Here is a 24,561-nt window from a genome sequence, read left to right on the forward strand (position 1 = left end):
CCCACTTGCCACTCCTCTCCGCCTCCTCCCCCAAGACCCCACTCACCCCCCACTCACTCCTCTGAAGGAGCAAGTGGCAGGCGGGGGAGGCCCTAGGGGAAGAGGTGGAGCGAGGGCAGGACCTCGGGGGCAGAGCACAGGCCAGCCCACAGCCCAGGCATTACCACCGGTTCTCCAAAGGCAGCGGGCCGGTGCACCCCCGAAGGGAGGTGGCCCGTGCCACATCCACGGCATTTGCCCTCCTGCATGACCAGCTGTTTTGGGGGAGGCACAGCTAGTAACTGACTGGACACTGCCTCTCTGCTACTGCCACCAAGCAGAGCTGTGACCGTGGGCAGGGCAGTCACTGGCTGCTGGTGGGGGGCAATAGCTCCCTGTCACGGTGCTTAGGGTGAGGGGGAGATGCTGCTTTCCCATTAGGTGATGGGCGAGGCCCTGCCGCTGGCTTCTGGCACTGGGTGGATTTTACAGCTGGAGCGGGGAGTCCCCATCCTGAGCCCAGGCTGTTGCGTGAACTGCCCCAGCCAGGAGCGGCCCTGGGTGGGGTGTTATTGGGGGATGTGTTGCACACACACCCCCTCTGCCCGCTGTGGGGGGGGAAACTGCTGCAGCCCTTCAACAGATCCATGCACCGTCCCCCCACCCGCCGCGGCCAGCTGGATAATACCACGTTGCAGCCATTTCGCCCCACTGGGGCTGGATTCGCTGGCCTCCGAACCACCTGCTTTGTTCCAAAATCACTTCCCGCCACTCGGAGCCTCTGCCCGCCAGTTTGCCTCTTCTGCTGCCCAGGCAAATGTGGGGGGCTTTGCCTGGCCTCCGCTCATGGGACCTTCCCATCTCTGCAGCCCATCACCAGCCTGCCTCTCCTCAGGGCATCGTTGCTGACTCACTGTAGAGCTTCAGTCTGCACTCTGGTCCTCGGTGCTTCTTGGTGCCTTCTGCACAGCTGACGGGCTGGTGAGAGCGTTCCTGTGAAACCCCTGCATGAAACAAGCCAGATGGGCCGAGCTTTTTGTGCACTAAGGCCTCTTTTCAACTTCACCCCTCTGGCAGTGTGAAGGGGCCTTAAAGCGGGCAGCCCCTGACCCAGGGGCTGGTCACTGCATGGGCCAACAGGGAGCCCATGAGCCCAGGAAGCACAGAGCCACCCAGCCCTGCTCTGCCCCCCAGTTCCGCTCCGGCCCGGGCCCCCCAGTCCCTGCCACCCAGACACTAAAAGTCCGCTTACTAACCGGCCTCTGCCACCAGGGGGTGGGAAGACCAGCAGCTGCTGCTGAAGCCTGGAGGAGCACACAGAGACAGCTGGAGGCTCCCTCATCCTGCCCTGCGCATGGCTCCCCCTCCCTGTCCCAGTCACCCCCCAACCCCTGGAATGGAGCTCCCCCTCCCCCATCCTGCCCCATCACCCCCCCACACCCCAGCTCCAGGCGGGGCTCGGACCAGATATGGGGGGCGCAAGTGAAAAAGTTTGGGGTCCACCGCTTTAGGAAGATGGATCACAGGGCCTTAAATAAAGGGCCTCAACTGCAGGATTTTGTGCCACCAAGGCTGATGCCCGTGCCCCTTCCCAGCACGGTGCCGGCGGGGGGCAGGGGGGAGAGTCGGAAGGAGCCACGTGCCTGCTCAAGGCGCTTCCAGTGTCCTAAGAGGGAGGAAGAGAAAAGGAAGCTCATTCCCAAGCTGATAAAAGTGAACAAACGGTGACCATTTACACAGGGCACCATGCAACCACCGGGATGTTCACTGAGCTGCAGCCAGCTTGTCCCTTTGAAGCACAACTCGGTGGCTATACAGTAACACCACCTCTGTTTTGCAGCGGTGCATGTACACAAAGGGTGAGCCATTGGCCTGCACTACAATGCCAACATAGGCATGCCGGTGGCGTCAGGGTTGGCACATCTGCCTTCAAGCAATGCCCTGACTCACAGACGCGTTTCCCCAGGGATGTTCGACCCCCAATCTGCTGCAGGCCCCACCCCTTCACCCACGGCTCCGTCCCGCCTCACCTCTTCCCGCCCCACCTCTTCCCACCCTGTTCTGCCCCCTCCCCCTGAATGCACCCCGCCTTTTCCTGCTCCCCCCCCCCCCCCAGTCTCCTGCACGCTGTGGAACAGCTAATCACTAACACATCTAATCAATGGCGGGCAGGAGGCCCTGAGGGGGGGAGGGGGACAAGCTAATTGGTGGGGCTCACCAGTGGGTGCTGCCCACCCACCTTTTTTTTCCCTGGGTGCTCCATCCCCAGAGCACCCATGGAGTTGGTGCCCATGCCCGGAGTTCTTTTTGTGTCCAACCCAGAGTGGGAGAGAAAGGCTTCAAAGCAAAGAATTTAAAATATCCATAATCATACCCCTCTCCTAGGACCTTGCCACCCTGACAAATCGCAGCTGGAAAATGAACGAAAATAATGATCCTATAAAGCCATGGAAAACAAGGGAGAGTTTATATTTAACCACCTATAGGTGAGATCTATGAAGTTTCAGTCCTATGTGGCTCCTGGCTCTAACCTTCTACCCCTTCTCTATATTTCCCTGCAAAGATCTGAGGTCTCGCCTGCAGGAACAAACTCCCTGGCTACCAGCACTTCCCGTCCATCTCGCTGATCGACTCACTGGGATGGGAAATCTCCTCTGAGAGCGTGGTGATATTTTCTTCCTGTCTCTTTAGGCGATTGCCTCCTTCAGCTCCGCCAGCTGGGCCAGCAGGGGTCGCTCTTGTTCCTCAAGAAAGTGGTGCAGGTTCTGAAACAGAGCCACAATCAGCTGTCTCTCGGCCTCGATCTGTTCCTTGTAGCAAAGAGGAGCAAAAACAGGCAAAAGGGCAGTTCAGAAAGACAGGGTGCATGAAAATTGTCATTAAAAAAATGATTTCACATGATTTTTTATGTTGCAGTTGCTGGTTCTTTCCCTTCTTGCCATTTAAACCTGTTAAATTGCTAATGATCATGTGTTGGGCCTCTTTGTTTAGCTTCCAAATTGTTCCTAGAGTTTCAGATTTTAGAGAGAGGTTTTTCCTGGAAGGACATTTCAGAGTTAACACAACACGGAGTCCAGGGCCTCCTTAGCGCCCTTACAGGGAGAACAACAAACTCAACCACAAAGTGGATAAGCAAGTTTACAACCAGCAAACACCACCTTCCAGGGGATTGAAATGCCTACAGGCAACAAAGCTAAAGCAAGCAGAGGAAGCTACACTTCTCCTCCCAGGTGAGGGAGAGAGGTACCAGTTTTCTCTCTCCCTCCCTTCCCATGCAGGGGGAGGGGAAGAAAGGTACTCTGGGGCAGAAGAAGAAAGAGCACATGGTGGAGAGAATGGGGACCCTGGTGTGTGGGGAGGGGTGCAGCCAGAACTCCTGGTGGAGGGGGCGGGGGTTTAGGGGACCTTGACATTGGAAGGGTGAATGGGGGTGCACCCAGAGCTGCTGGCATGGGGGAGATTGGGGGAGTTGCAGGGAGTCCCTGAAATAGAGGGGGACAGGAGAGTGGCCCCTGGGGAGTGGGGGTGGAGAGATGCAAGGAACCTCTGCTGTGTGCCATGAGCTTTGGACAGAAGCCACAACATTTTATTATAAATTTAATCTTAAATTCCAATATCCCCCGTTTGAAGATTAGGTTTGCCAAGCCACAGCCTGATGATTGTAAAATAAAATAATAATTTCCTCATCGAATCTGTCAACCTTAAGCAATGCCGTTTTGTTAGGGGTGCTGTATCTGGGGAACCGGCAGAAGTAACCTTACATATGGACTACGGCCCCTGTCCTGCAGCCCCATGAGACCAGAATGGATAAAAATCAATTATTTTTTTTAATAAAGAGGAAAAATGGATTTTAATTTAAACAGGATTTTTTTTATTTTGTTAGTTTAAGTATAATATTTTTTAAAGAAATCTGTATTTAATACAAAATATATTAAGGCCTAAACTTATTATAATTTAGTTGTAAATGTGAAATGAGTGTCAATAAGAGACGTTTACGTAAGGTTGTTTTGTTTTAATAGAAATAAATTCTTTTGTGTGTTTAACTAAATTCCAGTTACCTTCCTAATAAAGCTTGACAAACAACATGTGAACAAAAAGTTAATTAGTTAGTAAATAAACAATATATCAGTCCCCATTTTCTAACACACTCTAAAAATGTACAATTCATAAGAATCTGAAAATACTGAGCTATGCAATTGCATAAATGAATGGACAAAGAGTGCTCCCTCTTAGGTAGCAAAAAAAGGTACCAAATCTAGTGCAAAGGCTCCACTGAGCTATAAATCTACATGTTTTAGTGGTAATCTCAACCAGTAAGAATGCCTCTTTCTTCCAAAAATAAAGTACTAAAGGAAAAGTTGATTCAAAGGGATGGTTTAAAGCCAAGCTTCCCACTTGGTGATTTGAATCAATCCACCCTATATGAGACACACCAAATTTCAGCACAATCGGAGGAAGCGGACAGGTTTCAGAGCCCATAGAAAAGACTATTAGCTTCTCCAGACTCCAGGTTGCCTATAATACAGCTGAGTGGTTGCTATTATCCTGGGACTGGCCAACACACACAATGACTCCAGACCAACGGTTTTCTATCAGGGGTACATGTACCCCTGGGGGTGCGCAAAGGTCTTCCAGGGGGTATGTCAACTCATCTAGATATTTGCCTTAGTTTTGCAACAAGGTGGAAGAGGGATAGCTCAGTGGTTTGCACATTGGCCTACTAAACCCAGGGTTGTGAGTTCAATCCTTGAGAGGCCATTTAGGGATCTTCTGGGGCAAAAATTGGGGATTGATCCTGCTTTGAGCAGGGGGTTGGACTAGATGACCCCCTGAAGTCCCTTCCAACCCTGATATTCTATGAACAGGCTACATAAAAAGCACTAGCAAAGTCAATACAAACTAAAAGTTCATTCCAACAATGACTTGTTTATACTGCTCTATATATTACATCAGTGTTCCTTAACCTGGGGTCACCATTTATTTTATAATTATATAAGTAAACATGAGAAAGGAAGCAATTTTCCGGTACAAGCGTGCTGTGACACTTTTGTATTTTTATGTCTGATTTCGTAAGCTAGTTGTTTTTCAGGGAGGTGAAACTTGGGGATGGGCAAGACAAATCAGACTCCTGAAAAGGGTACGGTAGTCTGGAAAGGTTGAGAACCACTTCTCCAGACTAATACTTCCCCCCCCCCCGCCCATGGGGAGGGAGGCAAAACAAAGGCCCTACACCCTGGACTGCCCAGAGGGGAGTTCACCACACCCCCCTTGGTGCTGTAGCTAGCTGCCCATGGCTGCTGGAGATCGGACCTAGCCCCAGTGCAGGGGCAGGGACAGCCTACAGAGGGCCATACTCCCACATGCACAATCCCAACAGGTGACACGTGCTCACAGAGACACACACACAATCCCCTGACAGTCTGAGGGTGACACTCACACAGGGGGAGAGCCCCCAGCACCCATGTCCCTGTTGGGTCACAACAATGGGCACCTACCAGGTATTCCTCGCTTCTACCCTCTTCCATATCTTTACATTCCTCCAGCTCATCCCTCTCTTCCTTCAGAGCCTCCAAACGGGCCTTGATTTGGCCCTGAGCAAAGAGAAAGTGATTTGGGGGTGGGGGGGTTCAGTTGATGGGTGTGCGACATGCACACAAGTTTAGTTTGGAGATTTTTTCATGGGGCGGAGGAAGTTGGTCTCTTTCTCTTGTGAGTCCTGTGCATCAGGGATGACTCCTGCTCTCTGAAATACTAGAGAACGCAATACTGATCAAACCTAAACTGGCAGTGGTACAAGTTCTGTAGCTGCAGAAAAGGGTCTTACCTTTTCTGGGTACAGGAATGGGTGACAGGGGATGGCTCACTTGATGATCTGGGTAGGAGGGATAGCTCAGTGGTTTGAGCATTGTGAGTTCAATCCTTGAGGGGCCATTTGGGATCTAGGGCAAAAATTAGGGATTGGTCCTGCTTTCAGCAGGGGGTTGGACTAGATGACCTCCTCAGGTTCCTTCCAACCCTGGTATTCTATGTTCTATGATCACCTGTTCTGTTCATTCTCTCTGGGGCACCTGACATTGGCCACTGTTGGAAGACCGGATACTGGGCTAGATGAACCTTTGGTTTGACCCAGTCCAGCCGTTCTTAAGTTCTTACCTTATAACCCCGGATGGCCTCCTCCGTGGGAGCCACCACATGGGCTCTGTGAGCCCAGGATGCTCTGCAAACCAGACAGCTGGGAGTTTGATCCTCCTCACAGAAGAGTTTCAGGGCCTCCTGGTGTTGCTCACATCCTCCCTCTGCTTCTGGCTGTCTGGAAACTCAGCCCTTTGGCTATTTTGACAACATTCCCTAGCTCCCTGGTGCGCCTGAAGTTTCTTCTCTGGGCTGTTTTTCTGCACTGTGGGCAGGAGAAGTTTCTACCTGATCCCTCCCAGCACAGGCTGATGCAGGCTCAGCAGAAATTGTGCCCGCAGTATATGGAATAATCCAGACAGATGGAACAAGTCAGCTCTCTTTGGAGATGCTCTACAGTGGCCATGGCTGAGGGCTCCTCCAGGAAGCAGCAAATCTAGCTAGCAGGGGGAATTGTTGGTGAAATTTTCATGTGTTCTGCCTGTTGCAGGAAAGGGGTGTTTCCATGCCTGGGCCAGCCCTGGCTGGCTGGGCTGTAATGAGTCCTGAATAGCCGTTCCAGCCCCAGGGGCGGTGGAGAGACATGTGACCCCTCTCTATGCTGGGAACCTTATCATCTTAAATCCCTGGGGGTGACTGTGGGAGGAAGAGAATAAAGCTGGTGTTTTGTCAGGGGGCAGGGGGCAGAGTGGGGTTACCACTTGGCCTGTATTTGACCGGCCTGCAATGGTGCTGGAACATGTTTAATAGTGGGGTGCTGAAAGCCAGCTCCCTTACCCCTGTCTGCACACACACGCACCCCGCCCCCGAGCTTGGGCCGAGAGCAGGGCCCTGTCTTCAGGAGCGGGGCACCCGGACAGGGGTAAGGGAGCTGAGACTGGCAGCTGGGACCCCTAGAGCAGGGCCGGCGCGGCAGCCAAGACCCTCGGGCGCAGGGCCGAGACCCTGGACGCGGGGTTGGCAGCAGAGCCCCAGGAGTGGGGCCAGGAGCCCCCCACGTGGGGGGCCAGAAGTGGAGCGTCCGGTGCGGGGCCAGGACCACGTTTGCGGGGCCAGGAACGGAGCCTAGGTGCAGGGCCGGCAGCCAAGCCCCACGTAAAACCTGGGGGTACTGCAGCACCCCCCGCATCTCTAGTTCCTGTGCCTATGCCGGCCTGGGCATTTTTTTTATGCATTTGCCGGTTGCCAGAAAAAATAATCTAATCTGCTGGGTTTCTTTTACATGCGTCTAAAGCTTTGCATTATTCTCACAATACACTGGCTGTCTAATGAGTACTTGTGGCACCTTAGAGACTAACCAATTTATTTGAGCATAAGCTTTCGTGAGCTACAGTTCACTTCATCAGATGTCTAATGTTAAAAGTTCCATGCCCAGCTAAAGATGCTGCAGTGTTCCCACTGCCATAATTTAAGAGACAATGGATCAACACAGCAGCTGTCTGCCCACCAACACAGGGGTTTGTGTCACGCGAGAGCAAGGAGCCAGGCAAAAAGAAAAAGCTGGCATCAGAAACAGCACATTCAATGACAACTGCCTAAACGAAACAGACTACAAAGACTGGCTGGCAAAATGTGCTGATAAAACAAAGGCCTGTTTGTTATCAGTGATGTTACCAATCTTATCTATATGTGTTCTCTCTCTAGATACTATAAGTGGCTGTTGAAGGGGGGGTGAGAGGTTTCCTTGTGGTTAGGGGTTGAGGTTGCCATGGGTTTGTCTTGTGTGGGGACGGGTGCTGGGTTTTTTCCATTTCAAGGGTGGTAACCCTAGGCCAGAGTGGGGAAGGTTTGCAATATGTGAACAGATCAGGGTCAGATTGGGGCCCTGTGGGTCTGGGTGGACAAAGCTGGTAACCGGCCACAGTTGAAGTTTAGGGCCTCTGGAGGTTCCAGATGGGAGTACACATTAACAATGGAGTCTGGTATTTTTGCTGATGTATTTTTGTTTATTGACAAGGGGCGTACAAAGTCCTTTTTCTCTCAACACAGGAGGAACCAGAAACAAAAGGAGATGGTTGTTTCTTTGCTTTCAACCCCCAGCATGGTACCTGGATGCTGGCAGTATGCAGTCTCTGGTCTGGTCTACACTACAGAGTTATGCAGTTTATGTAAGGCTAACTATGGCAGTGTCTACACTAAAATTTCACTCCCACTGATGAAACTGCCCTGCTACGGCAACTTAATAACTCCATCTCCATGGGCAGCGTAGAGTCCTGGCCGATGTAGTTAGCTCAATGCAGTGTCAGTGTAGACCCAGCATTGCTTCCGTCAACTGCTACCGGCCTCCAGGAGCTATCCCACAATGCCCTGTGCTGACAGTACAATCAGTACAACTGCTCCCGGTGAGGCCATGCAGTGCTGACTCAAGGAGCAAAGTGCAGTGTAATTGCTGTGTGGGGGCTGTACGCCAACATGAATTAAATCAACTTAATTTTGTAGTGTAGATGTGGCCTCTGCTTGTGCAAACCAAAGGCCCACCTGCCTGGAATGTTCATCAAGCAGACATTTCCAACTAAGAGGAAAATCAAAGAAACTCTCATCTTTCCCCGCTGCTTCATCCCTTTTTCTCTCACTCATCGCACAAAGCTAGACAAATGACCACAAAGGTAGGGGTAGGGGAGGGGCGAACAGGAGAAGGTAGAAAAGTACGGCCTCGTTCTCTGGGGTGGAGCTTAGTTGTGGGCAGACCGCAGACCCACTAAATGCTGCTGGACCTCAGTGTCACCCCTCTGCCCCACCTCCAGAAACAATCTGACTGAGTTGCTCTGGGTTTTACTGCTGTAGCTGCTAGTGGTCTATGCCCCAGGAGACTGGCCACGTCTACACAGCTGGTACCACAGTGGTGCAGCTACAGGGCCGTAGCTTGGCCCCTGTAGTGTTGTCGTGCAGATGATTCCTACAGCGATGGAAGGGGGTTTTCTGTCACTGTAGGTTAGGCACCTCTCCGAGAGGCAGGAGCTAGTCTCATGACCAGGGCTTGGGTGCTCATAGCCTAATGGTCAGAGCAGTGGCAGTCAGACCTAGCAGTGACAGCAGTGGCAGTCAGAGGCCAAGAACGGCACCAAAGGTCAGAGCCAGAGGCAGAGCAAAGGGTCAGAGCCAAAGTCAGGGACCAGGCATCAGAGCCAAGGTCAGGCGTCCAAGAGCAGGCCAAGAGGCAGGTCCATCACTACAGCTGGCAGGGAAGTCCTGCTTGTTGTGCTGCCAGTTCCTGGAACTCCTCCTGGGCTTACATAGGTCACCGGGGCCACAAGGGAAGCTGTCAGTCTGACTTTCCCAGGTGGTACGTTCTGTGGTGTTTCTCTCCACAGGGTTCATGGGATCACGCACACAGCCCTATCGTAGAGGTGCAGAGAGGCCGGCCAGCCCACAGACCCGGGTGACGGAGAGAGGAGGCGGAGAGGAGTGAGTGGTGGGCTGGTGGGCGGGGCCTCGGGGGAACAGGAGCAGGAAGAGGCAGAACGAGGGCAGGACCTCAGCGGAAGAGGCGGAACAGGGGCAGGAGGAGGCGGAGCAAGGGTGGGGCCTTGGGGGAAGAGGTGGGGCGAGGACTTGCAGCAGAATGGGGGAGGACCAAAGGCGGGGCCACAGGGGGAGGGGGAGGGGCAGTCCGGGCATCGATGGTCATCCCACTTCTAGGGAGCTTCCGGCACTCGTGGTTCTAGTCCCCACAGACCCCCTCCACTTTTAAAAGTGATGGGGCCATGGGCCCTGGCGCCCCTGTTCCAGTGCCCCTGATTGGAAGCCCGCTCACTGCGGGAGCCTGCCCTGAGCTGGGATGCCTTCATTCACTGTAGACGTCTCACAGTGCGCACCCCTGTGGGGTCACGTTGGAGTCAGGCCACCTGCAGAGCTGGAGCCAGCCTCAGCCCTTGCGCAGACATGACCGAATAAAGATCATCATGGCAGCTGTTGCAGGGTTCAAAGCGGCTACAGCCCGTGTGGGTTTGGGACAGAGGCAGCCTGCACCACAGAAACACACAGGCACAGAAAGGGGAATCCTGTTCAGTGCCCTCGACTTGGATCGCACCAACCCGGCCAAGACAACCTGGGCCACTCTCTCCCACTCCACAGCTGTAGTCACCCTTGCCTAGGACCAGGAGCAGCTCTGGCATACAATGAGTGCATCTGCCATTGAACTCACAGGTGCTAGCATCTATTTATTGACTTTGCACGAAGTGATGCCCAGTAACTTATTTGGGATACAAGATACATGGCCTGATTCCACTCTCACTCACACCAGTGTCAATCAGGAGTCACTCCCATTGGAGTCACTGGCGCTGATTCCTCTCTCATTCACACCAGTGTCAATCAGGAGTACTGTGACCAGGGTCCTAGTGCGGGCCAGCTATGGTCACTCAATCAGGGTGAACTGCAAAGAATGGGGCAGACAATCCCCATAAAGCTGGTGGATATTCCAATACTTAGATTTACCACGCCAGCATAAAACAGCTTCTTTATTACCTCACTGGTTACTCAGAAGTCCAAACAACACAGTTCCCTTGAAGTGATCCAGCCTCCGGCCTCCATCCAGGTACCCACATCAAATATGTTGAAAATTTCTGTAAATCTTACTTCATCATATAAAACAAAAGGTTCTACCAATCCCAAAAGATTGGACACATTACCTCCCAGGCTAATAATATTCCAGATCTTACCCAAATACACACTACAGCCAATTCTTATTAACTAAATTAAAATTTATTTAAAAACAAAAGACAGAGAGTATGGTTAAAAGATCAATATACATACAGACATGAGTTCAATTTATTGAGGTGCAGATTCATAGCACAGATGCTGAGCTTTGTGGTTGCAAAGAGTTCTTTCAGAAATACTTCATAGATTATAAAAAGAAAAGGAGGACTTGTGGCACCTTAGAGACTAACCAATTTATTTGAGCATACACTTCCGTGAGCTACGGCTCACTTGCATCCAGTGAAGTGAGCTGTAGCTCACGAAAGCTTGTGCTCAAATAAATTGGTTAGTCTCTAAGGTGCCACAAGTCCTCCTTTTCTTTTTGCAAATACAGACTAACACGGCTGCTACTCTGAAACCTGTCTTCCTAGATTATAGTCCAATGTCCAATATCACCTTCAGTGAGTACCAGCATAAGTGGGACCTCAGTCTTGCGACTCAAACTTCCCCTGATGACGCTTAAGCAAATCTAAGATGACAGAATCAGGATCCAAGGATCTTTTATACAATTTCATGTCTTTTGACAAGTTGGAGTTACTCAGGGAACAAAAGGTAATTAGGTGACTTTGAAGGAGGTACATCACCAATACTTAGCTATACGAATTAACATAAGGCCATTTGCTTGTTCCTCCACCATTCAAAGTACATTTCAAAGAGAGATGAATACCGAGATATCCCATGTTTAGAATTCATTTAAATGATAGGCTCTTCTTTTGACCTCTGAATTATCAGAATACAGCATAGACAGGGACTGTTGATTACATTGTAGACCCTACTCATACATATGTAAATACACAAAAACACAAACATTATCTCCCTACATGTCTTTTGAGGGTTATTTATTTTGCAGGATGTTTAACCCTTTCTAGCCATGTCTCCCATTGGAATAATTGGGGCTAATTCCCCTCTCATGCACACCAGTGTCAATCAGGAGTCACTCCCATTGGAGGTGACTTCCTCCTGGCCTCACTCACTCCAGTGTGAATCAGGAGTGACCCCTTGGGAGTCACTGGGTCTGATTCCCCTCTCACCTACCCTGGTGTAAATCAGGAGTGAAGTCACTGGAGTAAAACTGCTCTCCAGTCCCCACCTTTGTCCCTACCCTGTGGCTCCCTCTCCCTCCATCAGACCTGCAGACTGCCAGAGCGCTCCAGAATCAGAGTGGCTAGGGCCAGACTGGGCAATGGGATTGGGCTCTCTGCCCTAATCACATCCAGCAACCTGAGGTTGTGTCAGTTCAGAGGCTTCCTGCACTTGGCCAGAGTCCCAGAAACGGGGAGTCCAGGTGCCGGGGGAGCCTCTGCCTGGAGGAAAGGTGCAGCGGTGAATTTCACCCCACGTCTCAGGGGCACAGCCTGAGCTGGCATCCCATCTCCACCCAGAGCCAGGGGTGGACTCGCTCCCCCACGAATGAGGCCGGTGGGAAAGTGAAGATCGGGGCTTCACTATCCGCATCAAAAAATGCCACCTGCCCCTGTGTATAGTCCAGAGACACCCGGATCTTCCTGGGCACCCAGCTCAGAGACAGAGGGGTCGCAGGAGAGGTAATAACCAAGTACCGACCCTTCCACAGTCCCACAGCCCAGATCCCCTTCTCAGGTCGAAAAATAAACTCTCCCTTCCTCCTCACAGACTCTCTGGCCACTCCCACGGCCCAGCCTCCTCCATCCCCCACCTCCACCTCCCAAAAATGTCGCCCCGAGGTGAACCCCTCACAGCTCAGCACGCAGAGCTCAGCGTCAAATCTCTCCGGATTGTCGGGAAGAAGCAGCCGCTTGTGTCCCCTCCTCACGCCTTTCCGATCCTCAGACAGGACGAGTTCAGGATGAGCCGTGTCTAGATCCAGAGTCACACTCGCTGTGGGGAGAGAATCTGAGCATTAGGGGCAGAGCTCGGCCCTGGGGGAGGCTGGGACCATTTCTCACACTCCCCAGCCGGCTGGGACCCTTCCCGGTTTCCTGCCTTGCCCCAGCAGGGAGCTGCCTCTGTGCTGGGGCTGAGCAGGGATTTTTCGGTGGCCTTCCTCCCAGGCCCTAGAGGTGCTGTTATAGCTGACGTTTTTGGCTGCAGATTCTGCCTCCTCCCCAGTGGCATCTCCCTGGTCCCCCTGCAGGGGCTGCCCTGCTCCCGGCAGCAGGGAGAGAGCAGGGGAGGGAGGCCACAGGCACCAACTTTCTAATGTGCGGGGGGGAAGGGGTGCTCTGCCCCCAGGCCCCGCCCCTACTCCACCCTTTCCTCCAAGGCCCCACCCCATCCCTCCTCTCCCCGCCCCCACTCCACCCCACCCCGCCTCTTTCCGCTCAGTTCCACCCCTTCCCCCCAGCACGGGTGCCCTCGCTCCTCCCCCTCCCAGCGGGCAGGAGGCTGCAGGAGGGTGGGGGAGGTGCTGATGAGTGGGGCCTGCCAGCGGACAGCAAACACTGGGGGCAGAGGGGGAACTGATGGGGGGCTGCCGGTGGGTTCTCAGCTCCCACCATTTTTTCCCTGTGGGTGCTCCAGCCCCCGAGCACCCACGGAGTCGGCGCCTATAGGGAGGGCTGCTGGGGAGATGCCTCCCCAGCCCTGCCAGCCAGGAGGGAGGAAGCAGGAGATGGCAAATAAATGGACCATAAATTTGGTAGGGACCTACTCTGGTCAGTGTCACAGTCGTGGGATTTTCACGGTCTCAGGTGTTTACATCTGAAATTTGACAGTGTTGTAACCGTGGGGGTCCAACCCAAAAGGAGGCCATGGGGGGGGGTCACAAGGCTATTGTAGGGGGGTTGTGGGATTGCCACCCTTACTTCTGCGCTGCTGGTGGTGGGGGCTCTGCCTTCAGAGCTGGGCAGCCGGAGAGCAGCGGCTGCTGGCTGGGCGCCAGGCTCTAAAGCCTGCAGCAGCAGCAGCAGCGCAGAAGTGAGGGTCGCAGGGTATGGGGGGATCAGGAGCTGTCCCAGCCAGCATCTGCAGAGCTTCCTGCGCCTGGGGGGAGGTGAGTCTGACCTGCCTCTCAGAGCAGCCCCTGCAGGAGAAGAGGAAGTCCTGTCCCTCCCTAGCCTGGACTGGGACTAGCAGCTGGAGCCCAGCCCACAGTGGGAGCCCAAGGCTGGGGCACCCCCAGCCATGTCCCTCCCCCGTCATAGCCAGATTTCACAGGGGAGATCAGATTTCACAGTCTGTGACGCGTTTTTCAAAGCCGTGAAATTGGTAGGACCCTACACAGGAGGGACATTGTGCAAACCCCACTTCAGAAGGAAGGGGCTGGGGATTGACACTGGGCGTGGGGCAGAGGGATGGGTCAGCAGCACGTGGAAGGCGGAGGAGGGGTGATGAGACACTCCCCTGCCCCGGCAAACGGGGGATGGATGGCAAGGACAAGAAAGGGCCCCCAGCCCACAAGGGGAGGAAGAGAAGGAGGCACCAGCAGGAGAGGGTCTCCTCCCCACCTGGGTGGACAAGATGGAGCACCCAGGAGAGAGTCCCCAAGGACAGGGTGAAGGAAGACCCCCCAACCCAGCAAGAGAGAGAGATCGAAGAGGATGACCGGAGACAGCAAGAGGCTCGGTCCAACCAGTTAAGGGGTTAATATGCTGGAGTGTTTAAAGCCATCCCCCTCTCTGGAATGCCCATTCTCTAGTCATAGCAGCTTTGGTTTTGTTGATCTCAGAAGCTTCTTCAGCAAGTGAATCCAGGGTCACCAACACAAACTGTTATGATCTCTTCCCATTTGCATCCTTCTTCCCCGGCCCCACCTTTCCCAGAGGTACTCACCCCATTCTTTCTCCAGTTCGGAGGGCAGGGTGTCTAGAGAGAGAGGAGAAAGATAAGATGTCATGCTGTCACGTTATGGTGGGATTTCTGCCGTCCATAACCAGAGCTGGGATGAATTTGGGGACATAGCAAGAAGAAGTGTTTCAATATTACACGGTGGCAAAAGAGAAAGAAAAATGTAAAAGTGAAAAAACAAAACAAAAATACCCCACTTGTATTCGGTGCCAAAAAAGAATGGGGAGGGGGATGACGACCTGGAAAATCAAAATTTAGAGAATTTTTTGGGGAAAAAAATAAAAACAAAATCGGGGGGGGTTTGTTTGTTTGTTTCTGTTTGTTTTCTTTGTGGTTTTGGAAGTGTTTTTTTGAGGGGGGATGGGAATTTCGACCAAACTTTTTTTGAATGAAACGTTTTGACCAGCTTTAATACTGAAGGCCCAGTTTTACAAATAATCAGGATACATGTGCTTGCCGGCTGGGCCAAACGCAGAAGGAAAGGGTCAGAGATACCCAGACAGAAAGAGAAATTAAGGGCATGGCTACACTGGAAACTTCAAAGCTCTGCCGCGGGAGCGCTCCCGTGGCAGTGGCATAGCCAGGTGGAAAAAACAGGGGGAGGGGAGATTAAGAAAGGCGCCACCCGCTTGTACTCACCCGGCGGCGCTCTAGGTCTTCAGCAGCACTTCGGCGTCGGGTCCTTCACTCGCTCTGGTCTTCGGCACTGAAGGCCAATGCCACCAAAGACCGGAGCGAGTGAAGGACCCGACTCCAAAGTGCTGCTGAAGACCCGGGGAGCCGCCGGGTGAGTACCAGGGAGTGGTGCCTTTTTTCATCTCTGGTCCCCCCCGAACCCGCCGCCGAAGACCCAGAGCGCCGCCGGGTGAGTAAAAATTGTAAAGGCGCCAAGTAATTAAAGAAGCGTCACTTCTGCTCGGTGGGGGAGCAGCCGCTGCCCCGCTTCCCCCCTAGCTACGCTACTGTCCCGCGGCACCGCTTTGAAGTGCGAGTGTGGTCCCGCGCAGGCGCTGGGAGAGAGGTCTCCCAGCGCTCCTGGTAATCCACCTCCACGAGGGGATTAGCTCCGAGCGCTGGGAGCGCGGCCCAGACTTGCTGCACTCAGGGGGGTGATTTCTCACCCCCCCCCCGAGCCAGCAAGTTAGAGCGCTATAAAATGGAAGTGTAGACAAGCCCTAAGGGCATGCCAGCACTGGGCGTGACCTCTCCCAGCGCTGTAAAAAACCCACCTCCACAAGGGGAGTAGCTCCCAGCGCTGGTGCACTGTCTACACTGCCACTTTACAGCGCTGAAACTTGCAGCACTTGGGGGTGGGGGGGAGGTTAAGGCCCCTGAGCAAGAAAGTTGCAGCGCTGTAAAGTGGCCGTGTAGACAAGGCCTAAGAGTGAATGTGAAATGTCTCCCCTCCCCCATGTAGAATGATCAACCTGTGCATGACTTAAGTCCACTTAATATGGTGTAAGGAGGACTTCATGCATCAGACTTGTGTTGTCCTCTCTGATCAGTCATGAACTTTATTTATGCCCAGGGAATTTCTACTGAGGCCAGACTGAAATTCAACCCAGGCAGAAATAAGATCAGAGCACTCTGTATGGCCGTAACGCTTGCTTCCTCCAAAGAGATTACATTCCTCTATAATTCAGGCAAACAAATTAAGGTGACAATGATTCACATTCATATCATAGTTGTTTCGAAATCAAAATTTCATTTGCCCTAGAAAATTCACCAGCCCAGTCCCCTCATTCAAGAATATTGATCTATCTCTTTTCCGTTAGTTTTAAATTAGCAGTTGATTGGTCAGCAAATCCCACAATTCTGGAGACAACTTTTTATTTCCCTTTCTAGATCCCTTCCTGGTTGTACCTTTCAATTTCTTCAGAGTCTCCTTTAGAACAAGGATTTTCGGAGAGAAATCGCTGAGTCTCTTCTCCAGCTCAGGAGAAATCTCCACTGGCTGCTGGAATTGCCCCTTCTCGCACCTAGGAGACAGGCTGTTCTGATTCATCATTTGATTACTTCATCGTTATTCTCCATTATTTTGGCATTCATCATTTAATATCAGTCACATGTCAGTGGAAGCAGATGGGCTGTGAAAGCTGTTAAGTTGAGCACATTTCCCTGTGTAACCCAGCCTCAGAACAGGTCCAGCCCAACCAATGGCGGAGCAAGTCTCTCTTATAGTGACCCCTGTGACGCTGGCAGGCCAGATGCCAGCTCTTGCCTGGGCTGCAGGCATTAGCGAAGAACTGGAAAACTCATAGCTTGAGACCAGACCGGTTCACTTGTGTGTTAGTTTTGCTCAGAATAGCTATTAGTCTTATAAGAATGTATTTAGTATTGAGATTCTGTGAAATGCTCTAAGGTGCCACAAGTACTCCTTTTCTTTTTGCGAATACAGACTAACACGGCTGTTACTCTGAAACCTGTGAAATGCTTGTAAATTGCTGCCCGCACTAATCTCACTTGTAATGCCGATATTCCATGCTATAAAAAATATGTATATGTACACTCTATAACTTTGAGAATGTTTGCTGTGAATTTGGGAACCCACGCATGGGAACTGTCCCCCCAGCCCACCCAAAAGGACTGTCAAAATCAGATGGGCCATCAAGAAACATCACAATACAAAGGATTGGTTAATGGCCCTATTGCACCTTGGAAATGCTACCTGCAAGAAAGCTCATTCCTGTGAGCTTGGAAGCTGAATGATGGAAATAAAGCAAAGTCACAGGAAAATTTTCCATCTCTTTGCTGCTTGATATCTGACAGGGCCAGAATCCTGAAACACACTTTGGGTCCACCCTGACAGACACTTTGAACTGGCAGATCACTACAGCTCTGTCACTCTTTGGATTAATTCCAGGTCTACACTACAAACTTACATCGGTATAACGCTGTCACTCAGGGGTGTGAAAAATCCACACCCCTGAGCAATACAGTTTTACTGACTTAACCCCTGGTGTAGACAGTGCCAGTTGTTGTGGCACAGGTGGGCCATGGAGTTTTTATAGCAAGTTCCTATATTCAGGTTAATAATTAAAGAGCATCCAGCCCAAGTTTTGCTTCACCAGAGGGGGGCAAATGCCTGAATACCCTGCCCTGCATGCTTTGCTGTTGTCTGTGAAGGAGATGAGGATTGGACACGGGCCCAAGCACAGTGAAGCGAGAGAGGGGACTGAGAAGATGCCACGTACCTGCTCAGGGTGCTTCTGATGTCCTAGAGAGAAGAAAGGAAGCTCAGTCTCACAGTGATAACAAAGAACGCGTGGTCACTGAACCTGTTTCTATGTCCCACGGATGAAGGGGGCACACGCCTCATTCCCAGGGAGGTGCGTTCGGCAGCGTCACGGTTAGCACCGTCGCATTGCAAAGACAGAGCCCAGGCTCCTGTTCCAGCCGGCAGCCTTGTGGTTAAAGCACTGACCTTGGACGCAGGAGATCTGGGCTCTGTTCCTTGAACTGCCCTGGACACCCTTAGTGACTTGGGTAAGTTACATCATCTGGCTGTGCCACCGTTCCTCCAGCTTTATAATGGCTAAAATAGTGTGATTCACATAATATTTCCCAGCTTGCCAAGTCTATACCAGGAGCCAAGATCTCACCTGTAGGAATTCACTTGCTGGCTGCCGGCACTTCCCCTCCATCTCATGGATCAGCTCGTTGAGATGGGAAATCTCCTTGCAGAGTTTGGTGACATTTTCATCCCTCATCTTTGTCATCCCCTTCTCTAGCTCTGCCAGCCGGGCCAGCAGGAGTCGTTCTTGTTCCTCCAGGAACTGCCGCAGCCGCTCAAATTCAGACATGATCTTCTGCCTCTGGGCGTCTGTCTCCTCCTGCCATGAACAGACAGAAAGAGGGAAAAGGCAGGTCAGGGATGTGGAGAGGGTCAGGGGATATTTCCCTGGGCCCTGACTGTGCAATGGGGCAAATTTCATTGCAGATCCAAACTTCAGAACTTGCCATTTAGAGAGGAACTTTCTCCGAGTTGTCAGAGAGAAGATTTTGCCAAGAACATCCATCTTGGTCCTACTTTCTCTGATGTCTGGGAAGGGAGGAGGCAGGGCCATGGCCCCACAGCCTGCACTGGCCAGAGTAGCAATTGCATCCCTACCATGGCTGTAGCAGCTGCTGAGCTCCCTCAGGGCTGTTCTGAGATCCTCGGGATCTGGTCCAGCCTCACTGAAGGGTAGAAATCACTGGCACAATCCAGCCCATGGAGAGACAGGGATATGCCCAAAGGGCAACATGCACAGACACGGGAAGCCCAATTTTCAGGCCTTTTTAAATTGCACTGAGAATAACCCTGTGCTGCGGGTTGCCCCGACCAGGGTAGAATGGCATTTATGTTCGACAGTAGTCCTGCTCCCAGCCTATGGAATAAGAGGTACAACAGCAGCGTGGAAAAAGCCCACTGTATCCCAGCTGGTCTCTGCTACTCGGGCCCCTTGGGGAGCCAAAGTCAGCTTGTGCAACCCCGAGGCTGCTCTAACTTGCCTGGAGGGCCCAGAATTCAGGGAGGGCAAAGGTCAGTTTAAGCCATGTGAGACCATCCCCAGGCAGGAACTGACTGGAATATTGGTTCCCCGTGACCCCACCAGACGTGGTCAGAGACACACACACCCCCATCCCCACACTCATCCAGGGAGACAGACTCCCACACCATGTCTCTGCTGAGTGATAACACTGGACACACATACCAGATACTCCCGGCTTCTCCATTCTGCTGACACTTTCAACCCCAGGAGTTTTTCTCTCTCTTCCTTCAGAGTCTGCAGCCGGGTCTGGATTTGTTTCTGAGCAAAGAAAAATAACATGGCTGGAACTAACTTTTTGTGTGTGTTTGTGGACAGTTTCCTCAGCAGGAATCAGGGAGTCTGTCCTCCCTACCAAGCCCTGTGCACAAGAGAAGGCCTCCCTCTGGCACCGGCTGGCCTGGACCCTCCTCCCCTCAGAGTGGCCAAGTAGCCCGGTGCGCCTTTCTGTCCTCAAGTGGCTGTCTATTCTGTAACAGCCAGAATGGCAGACAGCTACAGTGACTCTGGGAGGATTTGAACCCACAACCTTTGAATGACTGTCAAACCAAACCATACTAGGTGCTGTTCCTTAGAAGTCCAAAACACTTTCCATTGCGTGATGGATGGGTTGGGCACATCATCTCTTCTCTCTACTTTGCAACACTGCAATTGCTGTGGTAAAAGCAGGTGAAGATGTGAGGAAAACACTGAGCTGGCTGGGATTTGAACCCAAACGAATTGCTTGGAAAGCAGCCATGCCAACCACTATACAACCAATGCTGCCTTACTGGGAGCTGTCAAGATCCATGACTATGCATTACCTAGAACCTGTTTTCAGCCAGATTGCAGCCAAAGTGACACTGGAGGAGTTCAATTATCTATACTGCTGTTTTTTTCACTTCCCTCCTGAGCCCTGAGGGGTTCTGGTGGCTGGCTCCCAAAGTCTGGCACAGACCAGCTGCCACCTGCTCCAGGGACAGTCTCTGGTGGGGACATTCACGGGGTGCTACGCCGGCCACATCCTAGCCCAGGTGTCTTACAGCCAGCTCAGGGTGGACAGAAACCTTCCGTGGAGCTGAAGGGCTAAAGGTGGTTTAATCTTCATCTTCACTCTCAGTAGAGAGGGCGAAAGCAGAGCCTACGTGCAAAGCAGAGCAGCTCCCTGGCTGCCATCTCTGGAAAATCAGCCTTTGAGACAAGCCTTTGCCTTTTCCCCCAAGACCTACACTCCAGGGCGGAGCCCTCCAGCAAATTGGGAAAGGGCCCCGCAACACCTGGCGCAGGGGGCTTCCCTGCTCGGGATGTGGGGAGAATCCAGGTGCCAGAGGCGGGAATGGCCACTCTGAGGGGAGGAAGGCACATCTGAGAGGAGAAGGAGAGCAGGGCGAGCCTGCCAGGACGAGTGTCTGGTCACCTCCTCTCTTCCCCTCTCTGGGGCCCAAGGCCACGGGCCTGCCACCCTCCTCAGCTGCCTCCCCCACTCGTCAGAGCACTGGCCTGAGCTGCTGGGGCACGAGCTTGACCAGCTCACCACAATTCTTTCCAGCCCAGGTTTCCTCCTCCAATGGAGCCCAGCAGGGCCCGTTCTCCCCGGCAAGAGAACCCACACAAGAAGGCTAAATACTGCAGCACAAGGTGGGGTGGCTTAAGAGTCGACACCTAAGTTAGTGGAGAGGCTTAAAAGTTGGGCTCTTCAGTGTGAGGCCAGGGATTGCTGGACCCCGGCTGCCCACTACTCAGTGGCAGTGCCCCAACCCTGGTACGGCCAGAAGGGGGCACTGAGATAGGCCTGAAAGGAGCAGCCGCAGAAGGCTTGTACCAGGCCTCAGCCATTGGAAGAGGCTTTGGTTTCTTTTTCTCCTTCCCATTTTTTCCTTAATTCTCTAGGGGGTTAAATACGTCTCCCTGCTGAGCGGAGACGCAGGTAGAGGCTTCTACCTACTGGTAGCCAGGCGCGCCTTTCGGCCCTTGTCTTGGCCCCATTTGGCTGCACTCAAGTGACTGACTATTGCTAGGACCCTACCAAATTCACGGCCACTAAAACGCATCACAGACGGTGAAATCTGGTCTTCCCCTGTGAAATCTGGTCTTTCGTGAGCTTTTGCCCTATACTATACAGATTTCACAGGGGGAGACCAGCATTTCTCAAATTGGGGGTCCTGACCCAAAATGGTGTGGCAGGGGGGTTGCAAGGTTATTTAAGGGGGTACCAGTATTGCCACCCTTACTCCTGCACTGAGTTCAGAGCTGGGCAGCCGGAGAGCGGCAGCTGCTGACTGAGGGCCCAGCTCTGCAGGCAGCAGCGCAGAAGTAAGGGTGGCCATCCCATACCAGGCCATCCTTACTTCTGCACCGTTGCGGGCGGCGGCTCTGCCTTCAGAGCTGGACTCCTGGCCCACGGCCAGCACTCTCCAGCGGCCCAGCTCTGAAGGCAGCACCGCCGCCAGCAACAAGAGCACTTCAACCCCCTCCGCCAACTCCTTTTTGGGTCAGGACCCCTACAGTTACAACACCGTGAAATTCCCGATTTAAATAGCTGAAATCATGACACTTACGATTTTTAAAATCCTATGACTGTGAAATTGACCAAGATGGCCCGTGAATTTGGTAGGGCCCTACCTATTGCGTACAAGCCACAATGGTAGCCAGGAAAGCAGCTAAAGTGACTCCGGTGGGATCTGAACACACAGCCTTTGAATGACTGTCGTCATGCAGGCAGGCCAGGCACTGCTCCCTAGCAGTCCAACACGCTATCCATTGTGCCACACAGAGCCCTCGGTATGGCAAGGGAGCGCCTCTCCTCTCTCTGCTTGGCAACACTGCTTTGCTGGGGTAAAAGCAGGGGAAGAGCTGAGGAAAACATCGTGCTTGTTTGGCACTGAACCCAGACAGACTGCTTGGAAAGCAGCCATGCTAACTGCTACGCCACCAATGCTAATCTGCTAGCTGTCCTCGGGATCCATGACTATGCATTACCTAGAACCTGTCTTCAGCCAAAGTGATGCTGTCACGGTTCAGTCACTATACCACTGGTTTTTTCACTTCTCTCCAAGCGTCCGGCGCGGGCCGGCTGCCCCCTGCTCTGGGGACTTTCACTGGGGCATTACGCCAGCCAAAATATAGAAAATAACTATCATCAAAACAAAACAAAACTGGTAATAGCTCACCTTTCCTGATCACTCTCGTTACAGTGTGTATGGTAACACCCGTTGTTTCATGTTCTCTCTGTATATAAAATCTCCCCACTGTATTTTTCATTGTATGCATCCGATGAAGTGAGCTGTAGCTCACGAAAGCTTATGCTCAAATAAATTGGTTAGTCTCTAAGGTGCCACACGTACGCCTGTTCTTTTTGCGGATACAAACTAACACGGCTGCTACTCTGAAACACAAGACACCCAGGCCTTACCTTGTACTCCTGGGCCGCCTCCTCCACTGGGAACACCGTGTGAGCTCTGTGAACCTGCGACTCTCTGCAGATCACACAGATTAGTTGGTGATCCGTGTCACAAAAGAGTTTCAGGGCCTCCCGGTGTGTCTCACACCCTTGCTCCCCTCCGGCGGTCACTGTGACCTGGAAACTCAGCTGCCTGGCTATTTCTACAACTTTCCCCAGCTCCCTGTTGGGCCTGAAAAGCTTCTGCTGGGCGGTTTCTCTGCACTGGGGGCAGGAGAAGTTTGTATCCGTCTCCCCCCAGCACTGGCTGATGCAGTCTCTGCAGTAGTTGTGCCCGCAGTGGATAGACACCGGCTCTTTGAAATACTCCAGGCAGATGGAACAAGAGAGTTCATCCTGGAGACTTAGTACAGGGCTGTCTGCGGCCATGGCAGCGTGACAGGGTTAGTTTCATTTCCCTGTGTTCAGCCTCTGCTCAGCCTATGGGGCGTTCCCCTTAGATCTGGCTGATTTGCTGCTGTTCCTGTGAGCTGTGGCTGACAGTTTCAGTCTAGGAAGGGCTCCAGACTGGGGAGAAATGTGACTCTCTCTGTGGGCAGGGAGCCACGTCAAATTCCCAGCGGTGGTGCTCAGGGAAACAAATCAATCTCTGTCTGGTGTTTTAGGGGGGCAGAGAGGGGGAGTTTAATAAGAACATCAATATTGAGTCACACGAATGGTGCATCTAGCCCAGTATCCTGTCTTCCGACAGTGGCCGATGCCAGGTGTCCCAGAGGGAATGAACAAGACAGGCAATCGTCAAGTGATCCATCCCCTGTCGCCCATTCCCAGCTTCTGGCAAACAGAGGCTACGGGCACGATCCCTGCCCATCCTGGCTAATAGCCACTGATGGACCTATGCTCCATGAACTTATCTAGTTCTTTTGTGAACCGTGTTATAGTCTTGGCCTTCACAACATCCTCCGGCAAAGAGTTCCACAGGTTGACTGTGCATTGTGTGAAAAAATACTTCCTTTTGTTTGTTTTAAACCTACTGCCTGTTAATTTCATTTGATGACTCCTAGTTCTTGTGTTATGAGAAGGAATAAATAACACTTCCTTATTTACTTTCTCCACACAGTCATGATTTTATAGACCTCTATCATATCCCCCACTTAGTCATCTCTTTTCCAAGCTGAAAAGTCCCAGTCTCATTAATCTCTCCTCATATGGAAGCTGTTCCCCCCTACTAATTTTTGTTGCCCTTTTCTGAACCTTTTTCCAATTCTAATATAACTCTTCTGAGATGGGGTGACTACATCTGCACGCAGTATCACAGAATATCAGGGTTGGAAGGGACCTCTAGTCCAACCTCCTAATTCAAGACGTGGGTGTGTGATAGATTTATATAGCGGGAATATGATATTTTCTTATCTATCCCTTTCCTAATGGTTCCCAACATTCTGATCCAGGTCAAAGTGCAGCTGAAGCTGGGAGTGAGCCCCATGCAGGTGCTAGGGCAGGGATCGGCAACCTATGGAACACGTGCCAAAGATGGCACGCAAGCCAATTTTTAATGGCACGCTGCTGTCTGCCGGACCCCGGCAGACAGCAGCGTGCCATTAAAAATCCTGCCCGGCCTGCTCTTTTCCGCCCCTGGCCCCCCGCTCTCTCCTTGCAGGGCAGGCAAGCTTCCCCCTCCACCCGCCTCTTCCCCCAGCGTGCTGGGTTCCTGCCCCTCCTTCTCTCCCTCCCTGCTGCCGATAGGCCCTTGCTACGGAGGGGGAGAGGGAAAAGCAGAGTGGAATCAGGGCATATCCCCTCCAGCCCCCTGCCATGAGCCGCTCAGGGCAGGGGGCTGGGAGCACTCCCACGACCCCAGCCCACACCCCCAGCCCCCTGCCCTGACTCCTGCACCCTCCTCACATACCCAGCTCCCCACACCCCATGCCCTGACTCTTGAACCCCCCACATTCCCACCCGCACCCTGAGCACCAAACAGGAGCTCCTGCACACACACACATGCCCACATTCCCACCTGCACCCCTCGCACCAAATGGGAGCTGCCCAGGTAAGCACTCCACACCCAAACCTCCTGCC

General features: G+C 52.5%; 1 protein-coding gene across 2 annotated transcripts; it reads right to left on the reverse strand.

The window, feature by feature from the left end:
• Positions 1 to 11,289: 11,289 nt before the first annotated feature.
• On the reverse strand, positions 11,290 to 22,989 carry LOC125621574 (zinc finger protein RFP). 2 transcript variants are annotated; one of them, XM_048818619.2, is made up of 7 exons: positions 22,495 to 22,989; positions 19,269 to 19,364; positions 18,174 to 18,404; positions 17,766 to 17,788; positions 16,435 to 16,562; positions 14,557 to 14,589; positions 11,290 to 12,663 (listed from the first exon to the last, which is right to left on the reverse strand). In XM_048818619.2, exons 1-7 carry the CDS (start codon positions 22,909 to 22,911, stop codon positions 12,149 to 12,151), a joined length of 1,443 nt encoding a protein of 480 aa, XP_048674576.2. In that variant the 5' UTR covers positions 22,912 to 22,989; the 3' UTR covers positions 11,290 to 12,148. The 2 variants fall into 2 exon arrangements, with proteins under 2 accessions (XP_048674576.2, XP_048674577.2); XM_048818620.2 differs by having other exon boundaries at positions 16,435 to 16,550; positions 22,495 to 22,987.
• Positions 22,990 to 24,561: the final 1,572 nt, after the last annotated feature.

Source organism: Caretta caretta, chromosome 14 (assembly GCF_965140235.1).
Source record: "Caretta caretta isolate rCarCar2 chromosome 14, rCarCar1.hap1, whole genome shotgun sequence".
NCBI classification, from domain to species: domain Eukaryota; kingdom Metazoa; phylum Chordata; order Testudines; family Cheloniidae; genus Caretta; species Caretta caretta.

Bases quoted from the DNA above. Each gene is read 5' to 3' on its own strand.
- LOC125621574 (XM_048818619.2), bottom strand. From the start codon at position 22,911: ATGGCCGCAGACAGCCCTGTACTAAGTCTCCAGGATGAACTCTCTTGT. The intron at 16,563-17,765 runs GTACGTGGCATC...GAATCAGAACAG, and splicing joins ATCAGAAGCACCCTGAGCAG to CCTGTCTCCTAGGTGCGAGA. The intron at 12,664-14,556 runs GTGAGTACCTCT...CTCTCCCCACAG, and splicing joins CGAACTGGAGAAAGAATGGG to CGAGTGTGACTCTGGATCTA.